This window comes from Moschus berezovskii, chromosome 12 (genome assembly GCF_049115385.1).
Source record: "Moschus berezovskii isolate FMDL1 chromosome 12, NW_MosBer_1.0, whole genome shotgun sequence".
NCBI lineage: Eukaryota > Metazoa > Chordata > Mammalia > Artiodactyla > Moschidae > Moschus > Moschus berezovskii.
Window position 1 is genome coordinate 88566807 of NC_142471.1, and position 17426 is coordinate 88584232.

Below are 17426 nucleotides of genomic sequence, written 5' to 3' on the forward strand. Positions count from 1 at the left end.
AAATGAACAACTACCAGAAGCTGTAAAACTGAACTAAAGGGTTCAGCTTGGAGTGAGACATTCCTCCTGAACAACAATGGGAATACTACCTTACAGCTATGTATGTTGTCCCATCAATTAGAAAAGAATAAAAAAGTATGCAGATTCTCGAGGGGCTATAGTGAGAGTCTGTCCCATATACTGTCACCTTTGTAGTGTGATACAAATGAATAAGAGGATGTAAATGAGTCCTCATTTGAAAGAACTGACCACAACATTGACTGCAAAACACCTGCTTTCATAAAGCATTTTGAGAAAAGATATCTGAGGGAGGTAGGCTCGAGGAAGGGGATATACATACACTTACCGGCAGACCTGCCCTGTATGGCAGAAACCACCACAACTTTGCAAGAGCAGTTATCCTCCAGTGAAAAAAGAAAAAAGAGAGTTGAAAATAAAAAACTTCTGCTTCCGTAGACAAGTAGTTCTCAGAGTGGATACATTTATTTTTTAAACGTGAATCATCACCCTCCAACACACAGATGATAGTTATAATTTCTGAAAATTAAGTCTGCCTGAGAGAGCTGCAACCTCCCTGACTCACATGTCTCAACCCCTCAGTGCAGACCCTCAGAGTTTCATGCTTTAAATGTACAGAAAAGGGCTCTGGAAAGAGAAACCTGTACCAGTCCAGAAAGGAAAACAGTTCCTAGTATCTTTTGGATTGGCTGAGATAAAATAAAACAACTTCTCTCATTTTACATCAAACACTAGATATAAAATAACATTCCTAACAAGGAACAGGCTAGCTCTGCTTTGTACTTCCTTCTCTACTGCGACACTGTACTGAAACCAATAATATTAACCTCAGTGTAAACTACTTTCACACATGGCAAACACTGCATTTTCCTCATTATCTGAGATAAACAATACAAAATGTAAATTAGTGATTTGAATGAAAGTTTCCAAGTCTGAAGGATCCAATTTTTCAAAAACAATCAATTAGAAAAAGAAAAACTATCAAATACTCTAAGCATTATTTTTCAGACTCCTAAGACTGTAAAAAGTCTTTGTATAAAAAAAAGTACTTCAACGAAACACATATACAATACAAACTGATGAACTGCTTTAGAAATCTTTAAAATCTTAAACATTTAATCCAGAAGTATACATAAATTTCAGTAAGAGTGAAAAATATTACAAACAAAAACCTAAGATCCCACCATGTTAACTTAGTATACAGTACTGGATTTACAATGTGTGCAGGAAAATGAACACTGAGATCACTTCATGTACGTAAGTGGTAATATTTCAAAGGACATTAAATACTTGCTTTTCATAAACTTTCTGGGGTGGGGTTTGGCTTTGTAATAAATATGTAATAAATATCTGTAGTACTTTGTACATGTTGAATGCTTATCTTTCTCCATTTGAAAGTCCTTCTCCAGAGTCATAATGTCTTAGAGGCATCCCAGAGGGTGGGGAGTTGGGATGTTGCAGCAAGTCCATTAACAAAGCGATCTTATTATCTATGTGCTCCTGGAGTTCATATATTCGCTGATCAATGTAGTCTGTAAGTTTCTTTTCCATCAGTTCCATATTTTTAGAAAGAATCTTTTCCAAATAGGAACAAACAGGTTGCTCTTCTACTCTAAAAATAAATTTAAAAAAATATTATGACAATTTTCCCTCGTATTATAACAAAACAACCAAAATACACTACAATAAGGCAGCCAATACATATCGCTGAAATTTGTCTCCACAACTACATTTTGTCTCCTTCCAACATACTTCCAGGTTCTTGACATATTTATAATCTCAAATGCTTAAAGCATTATTAGTGCTTCAGTTCTTTAAATATTTAAGCATAAATTGAAATAAGAATATAAAAATTGAAGATGACAGAATTTCTACCCTCAAAAACAAGTCTTTAGATACAAAAGGTCTTTCTCCTCTGGTTTTGAGCTCCAAATTAAAAGCAATCTTGCTTTTTCTTTAAGGTCTTTGTATGTCTTCCAAGTCCTTGCCCATGCATTTTAACAGTTTTCTCTTTTCTTCATCCAAACAACCTTCTAAAGCATTGGAAGGACAAGGACAGTGAATTTCAGAGTGTGGTCCACAAAACCCTAGGATCTCCTCATATTGTTCCAGGCATTCCATGAGGTCAAAAGTATTTTTTATCATAACACTAAGTTATCTGAACATGAACTGTACAATAAGTGTACAATGAATTATCCAGAGGCCACACCATGTATAATGTCATTACTGTGACGACTAATTGCTATCTGGTTGTGTACTCTGTTCCCTAGAATTCTTTAAGGTGGCAGGTTTAGGGCAGAGATAAATGTTTTCTCAGAGGTAACTCAGTTTGCTCTCAGAATCTCTACTGCGGTCTTACTAGCTATGTTGAGTTATACATGCTATGAGGTGACATATATGAAACTACAACCAGTCAATGCAGTTTTACATACATTTGAAACAATACCATTCTAAAAAGAAAATATGGTGTTTTTTCAGAAAGATATTTATGTTACTATGTAATGGGTTTATTGTTATTTCTAAACTAATAAATATTTGTATATAGCCTACATAAATAAAAGTTCTTTGGACTGCTCAATTAGTTTTAAGAGGGTAAAGACCAAAAACTTTGAGAACCACTGCTCTAGAATGTGGTGGTTTCTAGTACTCATGCATGAATGAGAGAGTTGGACCGTAAAGAAGGCTGAGCGCCAAAGAATTGATGCTTTCGAACCGTGGTGCTGGAGAAGAGAGTCCTTTGGACCACAAGGAGATCAAACCAGTCAAACCTAAAGGAAATCAACCCTGAATATTCACTGGAAGGACTGATGCTGAAGCTGAGGCTCCAATACTTTGGCCACCTGATGCAAAGGGCCGACTCATTGGAAAAGATCCTGATGCTGGGAAAGAATGAAGGCAGAAGGAGAAGGGGGTGACAGAGGATGAGACGGTTGGATGGCATCACCAACTCAATGGACATGAGTTTGAGCGAGCTCCGGGAGATGGTGAAGGGCAGGGAAGACAGGCGTGCTGCAGTCCCTGGGGTCGCAGAGAGTCAGACAACAATGACTGAACACCACCACTCCAGAATATACAAGAAGCTTTTTATTGTTCTCTTTATTTTCAAATAACTATAGATTCGTAGGAAGTTGTAAAGACACTGTATTTGCCTAGTACCCTTCACCCAATGGTCCTGGTCTGACTTCTTACCTACTATGGAATAATATCAAGACCAAGAATTTGATGCCAGTACAGTGTATGGATGCCATTTTATCACACACACACACATTCATGTAAATATCACCACAATCAGAGACAGAACTATCCCTTAACTACAGCGATCTCCCTCCTGCTACCCTTCCACTGTCACGTCCACTTCCCTAACCTCCTCCACCCTGAACACCTGGTAATCACTTACAGTGCTCATCTGTGCTATGAGAACGTTACACAAATGGAACCGTGCAACGTGACCTCTTGAGATTCTCTTGTAGATCAGATAATGCCTTTGCCAGACAACCACATTGTTGCATGTGTCAATAGGTCACTCCTTTTTATTGCTGATAGCATCCCATGATATGGATATACCAGGGTTAACTTAACCATTCATCAACTTTAAGATATATCGGCTGCTTATAGTTTTGGGCTTTTACAAATAAAGCTTCTATGAACAATTGCGTATTGATTTTTATGTGGAAAAAAATTCTTGGGGGACTTCCCTGGTGGCACAACAGATAGGAATCCACCTTCCAACTTAGGGGACATGGGTTCAGTCCCTGGTCAGGGAAGATTCCAGGTGCCGCAGAGCAACTAATGAGAAACCCGTGCTAAGCAACAAAGAGCAGCCCCTGCTCGCCACCGCTCGAGAAAGCCCGTGAGCAGCAATGAAGACCTAGCACAACCAAAAATAAATTAATTAAAAAAAAAGAAGTTCTCATTTCTCTGGGATAACTGCTCAGGAGTATGATTTCTGAGTCACATGATAACAACATCTTTAGCTATGAGAAACTGCCAAACATTTTTTAAAGTGACTGTACCACTTTAAATCCCCATGAGCAATGTATGAGAGATCCAATTTCTCATTGGTATTTGGTTTTGTCACCATTTTTAAACTTTTAATTTTAACCACTTGAATAATTGTATAGTGGTATCTTGTGTCTTGTGCTTTTAATGTGCCCTTCCTTAATAGCCAAGAGGTCAACAATAGCTCATCTTTTCACGTGATTATTTGCTTTGTACATCTTATCTGGCAAAAATGTCTCTCTATGGTCTTTTGCCCATGTTCTAATTGGATTTTTTTTTTAAATGTTGAGTTTTCAGCACTCTCTATATTTTAGATGTAAGTCATTTGTTGGATTTGTAATGTGAAAATATTTTTTTCCCACTCTGGAACTTGTATTTTACTTCTCCTAAAAGAGTCTTTTACAGAGCAAAAGTTCTAACATTTTCATGGAGGTCAAACATTTTTGGTGTCTTATCTAGGTTACCAAAGAATGTCTCCTTTGGATTATTAGAAAACTTCCAGAGCTTCATGTTTTACACTTACGGCTCTGATCCATTTTGAGTGAAGTTTTGTATAAGGTACAAGGTTTGGGTCACAGTTCACTCTTTGCTCTTTGGATATCCATCTGCTCCAGCACCATGAGTTAGAAAGACTCTTCTTCCTTTACTGACCTGCTGCTGCGCCTCTGTCAAACTCAGTTGAGCGCACCTGTGTGGGTCTATCTCTGACCCTCTATTGGGCTCCACTGACCCCTGTGTCCGCCCCTCCGCCCTCACTGCCCTGTCTTGATCCTCTCGCTGCAGAAGACTCGACACTGGAAGAGGGACGCCCCCGCTTCATTCTTCTTTCTCAAGGTTGTCTTAGCTATTCTTCCTCTTTTGCTTTTCATAGAATTTTTAAAATAATCCTGTCTTTGTCTACAAAATATTGTGGTGAAATTTTAGTATGTATTGCATTAAACCTTCATGTCAATGGGGAGAACTGACAACTTTACTGTGTTAGAAATTCAATTTGTAATTTAACAGTTACCAGGAAAGAAACCATCCAGGCCCAACTGGTTTCATCGGAGACTTCCATCAATACCAAACATCATACGAAAAAAATCACATCAATTTTACACAATCTCTTCTAAAATATAGAACTCAAAAAAAGTAGAACTCATTTTATGAGATCAGTATCACCCTCATAGTATAAAACCAGACAAAGACAGTAAAAGATAAATACAGACTAGTATCTCCAATGAATTCTATGTAAGAATACTTGACAAAATATTAGCAAATCAGTTCCAGCATTGTATAAAAAAGAATTAGACCCCACAATCAAGTGGAATCAATTCTAGGTATGCTAGAGTTTTTGAAACAAATGTAATTTCACCATATGAAGAGATTACTGAAGAAAATTCATAATCATATAAATGGTCATAGGAAAAATTATTTGACAAGATCTTGTATCCCCCTATGATGAAAGAAACTCTGATACCAAGGAACTAAGAAACACTAAGCTTTAGAGGCCCTAAGCAATCTGACTTCTCTCCACCTATAGTCTTTGTGTGTTTGCTCTATTATATCCAGGGATTTTTTATTGTTAATAGGGACGATCTGAGAGAACTGGAGACATTCCAGCTAAGCTGGAATCAGAAAGGTGGAAGTGGAAGTCGTTCAGTCGTATCCGACTCTTTGCAACCCTAAGGACTATACAGTCTATGGAATTCTCCAGGCCAGAATACTGGAGTGAGTAGCCTATCCCTTCTCCAGTGGATCTTCCCGACCCAGGAATTGAACCAGGGTCTCCTGCATTGCAGGCAGATTCTTCATCAATTGAGCTATCAAGGAAGCGCAGTTTTTAAATGTTTAGGTTTTTTTTTTTCTTTGCATTTTAGTATTTGCTTGTTTTGCCATGTCACAAGTTAACACCGATGAAGACTATCAACAATTAAAAAACAGTTACCTTTCCTTGTTCTTCCCAAGTAAGAACCACCATTTGTTTCAATAACTTACTAAACTCAAATTTAAATGCTATTAAATACATTAAGAAAATTTCAACCAAAAGAACGACCTCATTTGAGATGTAAAAAAAGTCTAAATCAAAAGACTGAAAGAGTAAAGTAAAATAGCTCAGTCAGAACCATGGCTGAAGCCCTGAATTCCCGTCTGGTGCATCTATCTAAAGGATGGTGTATGTGTGCTCAGTCGCGCCCAACTCTTTGCAGCCTCATGGACTGTAGCCCAACAGGCTCCTCTGTCCATGCAATTTTCCAGGCAAGAATACTGGAGTGGGTTGCCATTTCCTAGTCCAGGGGATCTTCCCGACTCAGGGATTGAACCTGCATCTCTTGTGTCTCCTGCACATACTAAACACTTAAATACCCCTCAATCAAAGCAGGAGTGGAAAAATTGGAATTATGAGATCAAAGGATAAGAGCCTGTACACTATTAACAATTACAAGCTGACAAATGTTTGGATGACTCCAAAATTAGCCTGGGTCACACAGGATCTACAAGGAAAATCCGTTGCAGTGGCTCACTTCATACAATCAGGCAAACAGTGTACACATCACGGCTACCACAGCTCCTCTCCTTTCATACGGGTAACTCTCTACTCTGACCCGTCTGCTGCTTATACTCCTCCCACCAAACGCCTGAGAAGGGCTCGGCACCTCCACTTTACACACCTTTCAAAGCAATGCATTCTACTCTGCAGAACATTTCTTTCCTCTATGTGTGTCAGTGGTGAACTGTCAAGGCTCCTACAGTTCTCTCCGGAAACAATTTCAGGCAGAAGCTGCTGAAACAAACCTCTTTCCTCCACCTGCCTCCTCCCCCTCCCCCACAGCCCATCTCGACCACACGGGTCTAAACACTTACGTGACACCCCCAGAGCTTCCGCCGGGCTTGGCGACGCTGTCCTGCCACTTGGTGCCGGGTCCCACCCGGAGATGGCTCACCTGACCACACAAATTCTGGAGAAAAGGCAGCAACTCGGAGTTAGGTATGTGTGAGCTGTCACTTGCTTTCTTTGATAAGAAAGAAGATACTGCATTCTTCAGATCATTCTCAAGAAGAGAACGGCTTTGTGGCACAATTTTACACTCTTGGAGGCGGCTCATACTTCCTCCACCAGCTGGCTGCGGACTTTTCTCAGTGTCAGCTTCCGAGTCTTCAGTCACGTTTCCAGATGTCAATCCAGTTCTGAAAGGAAAAGGTGTGGAGGATGACTTGTCGAAGGCTCCCGGAGGAGACGAGGACTGCAGTCCCGTCACGCGCTTGTGTCCCGTGTCTCCCAGTATCCACTGCAGCTGCTCTCCGATGGCAACACAATTCTAAGGAAGGCAGATAAGAAAACAGCAGCAACATTAATGATAATGACAGCTAACTCTGCAGTAACCTAGAGTCAGGCAAGCTGCCTTCTTTCATCTGAGCCTCAGAACATCCACGTGGAGTAGGCTACAGCCACTGTCCCAATACTGAGTTGAGGAGAAAAGACTAAAGCTAACCTGGCCAAGGTAACACAGCCGTCTGTGGCAGAGCTAGGACTGGAACCCTGGACACCCAACTCCAGAGTCAGGACTTCTAGTCATTTCAGTGTAGTTTTGCTATGGAAAATCTTCAAATAAATACAAGCATACTTAGTAAAATTTCACAGGCATATTTTAATGTTTCCACTACAAAGCCCTCCTTAATCTATGGTATTTTCTAATGAGTCACGATAATTGATAATTTTCCTAGAATTAAAAATCATCTGCCCACTGTCACAAATGTAGGCCACCCTAAAGAAATACAATTTGTTTTCACTGGAAGATAGACTAGATAGTTACTTGCTTAAAGTCTGATGTTCTACTTATATACTTAAAGTCTGTATATTTTTCTGACATTTTCAATGATTAAAATGAGCTAGCTACCTTTTGGCCATGTCTGCCATAATAGTTTAAGGGTAATAATTATGTTTTGTGGCCTCAACCCAGCTAGGCTATATTACTTCCTGAAGAGACTGGCTCACATCTGTTAGGTTACACTTTCCTCTAGAGAGGCATGCTCTTGCTATGTTCCTCAATTTTTCCACAAGAGAAAGCAAAACTACCCTCCAGCCTAGCTAACTGTTACATTAGATGGCTCCACCCTAAATCCTAAACCCAGAACTCTACTAGAAATTCTTTTTTATTAACTTATCTGTTTGTTTATTTATTTTGTTGCACTCTACCACATGAGGGATCTTAATTCCGAAACCAGGGTTCGAACCCATGCCCCCTGCAGGTGGAAGCTTGGAGTCTTAACCACTGGACCACCAGGGAAGTCCTAGAGATTCTTATCAGGGAATATCCTCTCATAGTTAATACTGTTCAATACCTTGTAAGAGAGACTAAGAAAAGTATTATTCAAGATCAGGTGAAGACACTCGATCCATATATTTTCTGGATATACTAAAAAATGATCCTTGGATATAATTAGCCCAGAACTCATTCATTCAACAAATATTTACCAGAAATCTACTGTGTTAGGTACTGTTTCCGGTCCTGGAAGTAAGACAGTGAAAAGCAAACACAAATTTGTATATATACTCCCAGAATTCTGAAAAATTATTTATCTCTGAATATCTTAAAGGATTTGCTTTAACTTTTTAATCACCTTGAAAAACAAGGAAAAATAAAAAATAAAAAAATAAAATAAAAAAAAAATAAAAATTTTTATTTTTAAGATGAACAAGGTAAATAGTGAAAAATCTTGGAATAACTGAATATATTTCCTTTGAGAAAATGGCCCAGAGCTTTCACTCAGATAACTTTAAATGACAAACATATGCCAGGCACTATGAGACAGAATTCTTACTCAATTATTCTAAACTGCTGAAGCAAAAACAAATCAAAGTCAGCACATGTGAACTCCAAATACAAAGGAAATAAGAAACCACTTTAATAAAACTTTTCAGGAAACAAGTAACCACAAGGCACAGGTAAAGCAAGGAGAGGACAGGAAGCTGCTCCCAGGTCCTTCCTTTCCCCTCAGGACAGGCCCTGCCCCAAAGAACACAGGAAGGCTCTTGACAGTGTGCGTGGTGACACCCCTTCCACAGAAGGAGGGGTTCTGATCATGAAACACCCCTACTCTACATGCAACAGATACTTACAGAGCTTATTCGACACTTCTCAGAAAGACAGTCCATGGATTATTTGTTTGCAAACAAAAGTAATCCCAGAGAACCAGGTATATCCCGTGAGAATCATTCCATGAATGTAGTCTTCCGCATAGACATAGGATATTTATCAGCATGTTTAAAAGAAGATTTCACAGGATCATCTGCTTTCTTCCCCAGGGTGTTTCCAAAATGCCCCCAGAGGTAAGGATTTAGCATATGCATATGAGGGGAAACAGGGTACAACACATGCGCTGCTGGCAGTAGGACTTGCATTTCTGGATGAGACAAAGCTGCAAAGACACACACCAAGCTGGACAGTAAGATAAGAGTTGGGCAAGCACTTTACCTAACGCATTTCTGAACTGACATAAATTCATGATGAAGAAAGCATGTTTTGGGAATTAAATAAACAAGCAAAAAAAAAAACACCTTAAAGACATGGCCAAAAAAACACCTGAAACTTTGGCATCATTTCTTTTCCAAAGACAAGTTTTTAAAACATAAATATCAGTCATGAACTGATTTTTTTAAAATTCATTAACCCTCTTGAATGTTTCCAAAAATCTTTCACAAACACAGTTTTTTCGGTTTAAAATTTTTAATCTCTATGTCCACTGGATCTTTCCCCTTAAACATTTGTTCTTAAAATACACTATGCATAGGGCTCATCTGGTATTGCTAGTTAGAAATAGTTGAGTCCTGGATCATACCCTCAGGGTTTTAGGTCACAACTGAGGGCCAGTGTTCTGTCTTTATAAGCATTCCAAGGAATTCTGATACAGGCAGGTTCATTATCTCTAGCCTTTTTGAAACAACCTACTTTAACCTGGCTACCTCCACATTCCAACTACTCATTTACTATCTAATTCCTCAAAATCTGGTTTCCATCTCCTCACTATTCAAGCTGACCCATTAAGGATCTGCAAAAGAAGCTGAGTTGATAATCAAGGAACATATACATTAGAGTCATAAACAAGACAGATCAGATTCCTGTTTGCACAAAGCTTATATTTTAATGAGATAAACAGAGTAATATATATACATGTATATATGTGTGTGTATATATATAAAACAACAAAAATAATAAAGAAAGCCATGATGAAAATATGACAGAGACAGTGCAGGAAAGTCTAATCTAACAGTGTGATTGGCAAAGGTCTCGCTCAAGATGGAACATTTAAGATGAGGCTGAAAGAACAAGAAAAGGGCAGACTTGCTAAGATGGAGAAGAGGGGATTCTGGCCAAAGAGAACAGTTAAGAGTGCAGAGGTCCTGAGGTGGGAGCACAGGTGGATATCTGGGGAACACACACCTCAGAATGTCTAGAGACGAGCATCTGAGGAGATGCGACAGGAGATGGTGTTGAGGAGGGAACGATGGCCCAGATCTGAGATGACAGGGTGAGAAATCTGGATTAACTCTGCTGCGGGGGGAAGCAGTTCGGGGACATCACACAGGGGAAGTCGAGTCTGATGGACCCTGAGATCATTCTGGTTGCTCTGTGGAGACGGAGCACTGGAGCAGGAGCATCTGTTAGGAACCTCCTGAGCTATGCAGGTGAGGTCACTCTACCAGAGAACGAAGAGGACGGACTCTGTTCTTTTGGAAGCTCTCCTTTCTGAGGTTTCCAAGATCATCACCAGCTCTCCTGTTCTCCTATGTCTGCCCGTCCCTCCAATGATACTCCTACCAAATTAATGTTGGCAAATCTCACAGAAGTTATATGACTTTTTTATTTGTATTATTTGATTTAAACTTTCACATTCATCCTATGATCTCAACAGCGTTGCTAGATTGTAAACAATTACCATTTAGATTGTAAACATGAAGAAATTTATCCTTAAATAGAGGAAGCAATGCTAAATAACACAGAACTAACACTGTCAGCGTTGAATTCAGGTCTCCTGACATCAGAGTTGCACTATAAAGAAAGCTGAGTGCCAAAGAATTGATGCTTTTGAATTGTGGTATTGGAGAAGACTCTTGGGAGTCCCTTGGACTGCGAGGAGATAAAACCAGTCCATCCTAAAGGAGATCGGTCCTGGGTGTTCATTGGAAGGACTGATGTTGAAGCTGAAACTCCAATACTCTGGCCACCTCATGTGAAGAGCTGACTCAATGGAAAAGACTCTGATGCTGGGAAGGATTGGGGGCAGGAGGAGAAGGGGACAACAGAGGATGAGATGGCTGGATGGCATCACCGACTCGATGGACATGAGTTTGAGTGAACTCTGGGAGTTGGTGATGGACAGGGAGGCCTGGCGTCCTGCGGTTCATGGGGTTGCAAAGAGTCGGACACGACTGGGCGACTGAACTGAGCTGACATCACATCTCTGCTGCTCTCAACAGGGGCTCCTGCTCTCCGGCTCCTCGTCCCTCTCCCTGTGCTCCAAGAAACGCAGCTGCTTGCCCATGGTGTTCCTTCCTGGCTCTGGTCTCTCCCTTCACTACCTTCTCTGTCATCTACTAGGGATGCTGCCGCCCTGCTGTGTTTCTGAAGGCTCACAACGTCACCCCAGGGAACGTGGTATTCACATAGAAAACTCAATACTCCAAAATTAAACTACTTTTTTCCCTCCAAGTCACTCCCTCCCTTGCGTTCCCTGTGTATTACTGGCATCACCATCTTCAAAAGTTTGGTTTCACGTTTGATTCTATTTTTCTCCCCCAAACCGCACACAAGGTATTGTCAAGTCCCAGTGGCTCCACTGTTGTAGCGTCTCACAACCTAGCACTAGGTTCCTCCTTCAAGTTTAGACCCTCCTTAACCTGCATCTGGACGAGACATAACAGAGATCCTTTCCCTCCTGCAGTCTCACTTTCTACTGACTCCTCATCTTACACGTAATAGTGAACTAGGGTTAATTAAACAGGAAAAACACGCCCACAAGCTTCAGAAGAGCATTCAAAACCCTCTGTGATCCAGCCCTAGTCTACCTGAAGCTTCCCCTATCGCTTCTTCACTCCAGAGAAATGAACTTCTGTCCATTTCCTAGCTACATTATACTCCTTCCAGCACGGAAGATTTAATCCATACTGCTCTCTCTCTCTCTCAAGCTGCAGCCCTCCAAATTCACATGCCGAAGCCCACCTATGTAGTCCCCTAATAAGACCACCGAGACCTTTAGGGACAGGCCGTAGACTAATTCACCTAGGAACCGTCTGTAGTAACTAGAACAGAGCATCATTCACGAACAAGGGGCTAAGTAAATACTTGCTGAATGCATAAATGAGTGAATTCATAGAAAATTATGAAGTCTGTAACAGAAATATTTTATTTGTAAGGGCATAAGGCTACAGAATGTTGCTTTTAGAAAACTTAGTAAAGATAACAGTCACATCAATAATAATAGTTAAATAGAAAAGATTTATGTCACCACATGTCCTAATAAAAAGCAATTATTTAAAGAAATGTAATGGCACCTGGAAAGAAATCCATTCCTACTCACCTGCTGCTGGAATCTCACCATCTTCATCAACTGCTGAGCTCCAGGTGATAACTTTGACCCCATGGACTCCATGATGGTTTGGACCCTCTCCAGGTCTATCCTTGATCCAAGAGCGCGAGAGCCTGCTGAAGAATGTGCCGAGACTGGTCTTACGTGTACCACAACTTTACTGATGAACACACAGTTCTTTTCACCAAAGGAGAGCAGCTATTGTAACACAAAAGTTCAGCAAAATTAATAGCAATAAAAACAACCATTATTTAAGGTCATTTCTTATTAATACTGAATAAAGAAGCATTCCAGAATCAAAAAATTATATTCAAGTACATTTTTAAGTTGTCTCTAGAACAGTCAAAGCCAAGAAAAGATTCAAGAGAACAAGGAAAATGTAAAAAGTCCTTTCAAAGTAAAAGATTACGTAAAAGTAATGTTTTATCTAATAATGTTTTCTTCTTTAAGGAACTAAAGATTAACTGTATCAATCTGAGATCTTACCATCATGAAACATGCTATATCATTTAATGCAAAAGAAGATTGTCCAGGATCCCATGCAAATGTTTGTGAAGTGCTAAATATAACTCAGTATTTTAGAATTAAAACCATACGGAATATTAAGACAACCTAAGAGATCTCAACAGTTTACACATGAAAAACGAGTTCACGGTGATTTTCTAATGTGTCAAGAGTAAATAAAGGTCAGTCTCTGAGCCTAGTTCTTCTGGCTTCTGTCCCAGGAGCTATTCCGTGCTTCATGCTGCCTCATTTTGTTCATGCTTCTAAACCAAGATGTTTCCTGTGTGCCGTAGGACTGCAAAGTAGCAAAGTGGAATGCAAACAGGATTTAGAATCAGACAGACCTGAGTTCAGTGAGGGCTGTGCCTGGGTGACCCTGGGCAGATGCCAAACTTGAGTCAGGGGTAAAATCAGTTCACATGGTTGTTATAAGGATTGTGTGTTAAAATGTCCAGTATAGATCACTGAGTGAGTGCTCAAAGATATGCATCAGTAACTATCATTCAACTTTCATAAACTATTGAAGGTACTACTGGCCCAGAAGAGGCCTTCATACAAACGCAAAGATTTTCCTAAATCAAACTCTCTGCACTCCCTGGTAGTTGACAGTTATGAATCCCTTTCACCTTCTGAGACAACAAACCCATACATCACACAAAGACACAGGTGAATACAGGTCCATGATCTAAAAACTTAGTGTGCCACCGAAGATGTGACTGTCATCAACAAGTAAGTACCTCATGAAATGTATACATCCACATTTCAACATGCATATTGTGCTTTTCAACCCCCAAGCCTTTCTCACCAGTGAATGTTGTCCCTATCTTGCACACTTAATCTACCTGTCTTGCCACTATGAGCAACATTACAGTTTATTTCATAACTGCTACTTCCTAAATGCCTAAAACAGCAGCTGGTATCTATAAGTCCTCTAATATGAGTAAAGAGCCTCTTGATGAAAGTGAAAGAGGAGAGTGAAAAAGTTTGCTTAAAGCTCAACATTCAGAAAACTAAGATCATGGCATCTGTTCCCATCACTTCATGGGAAATAGGTGGGGAAACAGTGCAAACAGTGGCTGACTTTATTTTTCTGGGCTCCAAAATCACTGCAGATGGTGACTGCAGCCATGAAATTAAAAGACGCTTCCTCCTTGGAAGGAACGTTATGACCAACCTAGACAGCATATTAAAAAGCAGAGACATTACTTTGCCAACAAAGGTCCGTCTAGTCAAGGCTATGGTTTTTCCAGTGGTCATGTATGGATGTGAGAGTTGGACTATAAAGAAAGCTGACTCTGGAAGAACTGATGCTTTTGAACTGTGGTGCTGGAGAAGACTCTTGAGAGTCCCTTGGACTGCAAGGAAATCCAACCACCCATCCTAAAGGAGATCAGTCCTGGGTGTTCATTGGAAGGACTGATGCTAAAGCTGAAACTCCAATACTTTGGCCACCTCATGCGAAGACTTGACTCACTGGAAAAGACCCTGATGCTGGGAAAGATTGAAGGCAGGAGGAGAAGGGGACGACAGAGGATGAGATGCTTGGATGGCATCACTGACTCAATGGACATGGCTTTGGGTGGACTCTGGGAGATGGTGATGAACAGGGAGCCCTGGCATGCTGTGGTTCATGGGGTTGCAAAGAGTTGGATATGACTGAGTGACTGAACTGAACTGAATGTGTGTTAGATAAATGCATCACTTTATTAAAATGACTTTAGAATCCATTAGTATATACACCTAAACAACATCTTGGGATAATCAGCTCTGTGCTCCTCTGTAAGCAATAATCAGCACAGAATTTTAGAGATAAAAATAATCCAAGAATTTTCTTTAGTTCCCTATTATTACCCATAAAGTAGGCCCCAAAAGATGAAGAAACCTGCCCAAGGTTACTTTTTTAGTCAGCAAGAGACTCACTTAATAGTCAGGGCTTATGATTTCCAGCTCAGTATCCTTTCTCTGGATCTGATGACATCAGTAAAGTTTACCTTAATAAAATTTTTCATGCTGAGGACACCAGTCTAAACTCCTTTAACTTTGTGATGCCCTTGTCTGAAATTTCTCTGATTGTGTCCAACACTGCTACACTAACCAAAGTACAGTGACATGACAATAGCAAATAAATGATCAAATTTTAAAAGAAGAATGTTGATAATATTTTAGAAAAGAATTTCTTTTTACATGTTTACTAAGTATTTTTGAAATAAAACCAGGGACCACGCTGGACTAATTACATTACCAATTTACGGAAATAAATATATCTATACATTAGGAAAGCAATTGTAGTTTTAAATTAGCTAAAATTTAGAAATGACTTACCTTTATTTTACAAGCATGTGTGGAAGATTCCAATTTTAGATATTTTTTGTACAAAGTAATATTTTCATGTTCACTAAAAATAGAAAAGAACTGGTTTATTAAAAATTTCATAATTATCACTAAGAAGAGTTATATTTAAAAATAAAGGTTTCCTGGACAATATTTAACCCTGAGATTCAGTTTTCCTGGTGAGGCATGAACAGTAGAGACTTCCTACTGAATAGCACTAGATATGAAGACAATATCTGCCACTTACTAATTATACGAGAAAATTAAATTAGATATCCAATGTATACTCATGCAGCACTGAGCATATTTTAAAGCTCAGCAACACATCTGTCATACACATACACACAGTACATAAAACAGTTCATACTTTGATTCATATTAAAGAAAGATGAGAACAGAATCTTCATAAAAAATTGGGGGAAAAAAATCAAAAAGTCTAATAATGGGTTAAGCTTGCCAGTATGGAACAATCTTGAGCTCATGCACTATTTGGTAACGGCATCCTACAAGAAAATGTTCAAAGTTCCAGGCTGAGTGACAAAGTGATTTTTGGAAAACAGATTCCTTGTGAGTTAAAGAAAACAAATAAGAAACTTACCAGAACTTCATTTTCATCAGACTTTTTCCCAAACTAGCTATGATCTTTTACCAACTTCTCTCTCTTCCATTAGCTCTCCATTTCCACATTCACACACACAATTAGGCTGATCTAGACTGTCTTTAAGATCCCTAAAGGTCTAAACTTCTACGTCTGCTGGTATATTTTTACTTTTTCTTCCCTAGTCACCAATGTCAGAGAATCAACAAATACTGCAAAAGCTCAAGAAAATAAAACACTACTTCAGAAGAACACTTCCACATGCATAAGTCACAAACCTGTTATCCAGAACACTACAAACATTCTTGCCCCTACTGGTTCCACAGTACTCCTCTCCTAAGTACACTTCCATATTTCTTGCTGAACTTAAAATGCCAATTGAAACGATTTCTTCACCTCCATGAGGGTCACATCTCAGGTGAAGAAAGCAGGGGTTTTCATCTTGGCTGTTCAGGTTCCTTTTCAAAATCACGTGATCCTGGCTGAGAAGAAAATTATGTAGTTTTATAGTGCTTCCCTGGTGGCTCAGATGGTAGAGAATCTGCCTGCGATGCAGGAGACCTAGATTGGATCCTTGGGTGGGGAAGATCCCCTGGAGAAGGGAATGGCAACCCACTCCAACATCCTTGCCTGGAAAATCCCATGGACAGGGGAGCCTGGTGGGCTACAGTCCGTGGGGTGACAGAGTCGGACACTTTGTCCGACACTGAGTAGACTGCCACTGCCTGCTGCAGTCCACGGAGTCGGCCACAAGAGCAACGGAACGACAACATGCAGTGTTACAGCTCTCTGTCATTAACAAAACACTGTCATTAACCCCCTTAATGGGCCACAGGGGTCGACATGTTACCCAATTAGCTGACATTTGCATTTGGAGTCCAAGCACCCTGCAAAGCACTGATCAAATAAATGTTCAATACAGAAATCATGAGGAAATGATGCTTTAGACTCGAGGGCTCTCCACTCTATTTCCCCCTGGACTTCTATCTACACTGTATGCGACTTTCTGAAAACTGTCTGAACAGTTAATGAAATGTGCTTACTGGTCGGCTACTGTGAACTCAAAAACCGTTCAGGAGTGGGGGTTTGGGGACAGGTACAGAATAAAGGGGAAAAGTGTGCCATTTTCAAAATTAAACTGATGAAGATTTTTCCACTTTTGGCTTTTTTTTAAGGCCTATTTTAGCCCACGGGCTTCCCAGTTGGCTCAGTGCTAAAGCATCCTTTGCAAATGCAGGAGACAACGGGAGACGCGGGTTCGATCCCTGGGTGGGGGATGATCCCCTGAAGGAGGAGATGGCAACCCACTCCAGTATTCTAAACTGGGCAATCCCTCGGACAGAAGAGCCTGGCGGGTCGCGGGTACATAGGGTCGCGGGTCGCCAAGAGTCAAGACCCGACTGAAGAG

General features: G+C 40.1%; 1 protein-coding gene across 2 annotated transcripts in view; it reads right to left on the minus strand.

Moving 5' to 3' along the window:
• Positions 1–17426, minus strand: part of LOC129555274 (ATPase PAAT-like) — a 27871-nt gene continuing 10445 nt past the window's right edge. Inside the window, exons 2-6 of one of the 2 annotated variants that reach the window (XM_055424456.2) lie at positions 16297–16500; positions 15412–15484; positions 12577–12783; positions 6862–7316; positions 1–1630 (exon numbers count right to left, since the gene is read on the minus strand). In XM_055424456.2, the coding sequence (XP_055280431.1) occupies positions 1396–1630; positions 6862–7316; positions 12577–12783; positions 15412–15484; positions 16297–16500 (1174 nt within the window). In that variant the 3' untranslated portion in view covers positions 1–1395. The remainder of the gene's footprint in view (positions 1631–6861; positions 7317–12576; positions 12784–15411; positions 15485–16296; positions 16501–17426) is intronic. The other variant, XM_055424457.2, reaches the window with a different exon arrangement.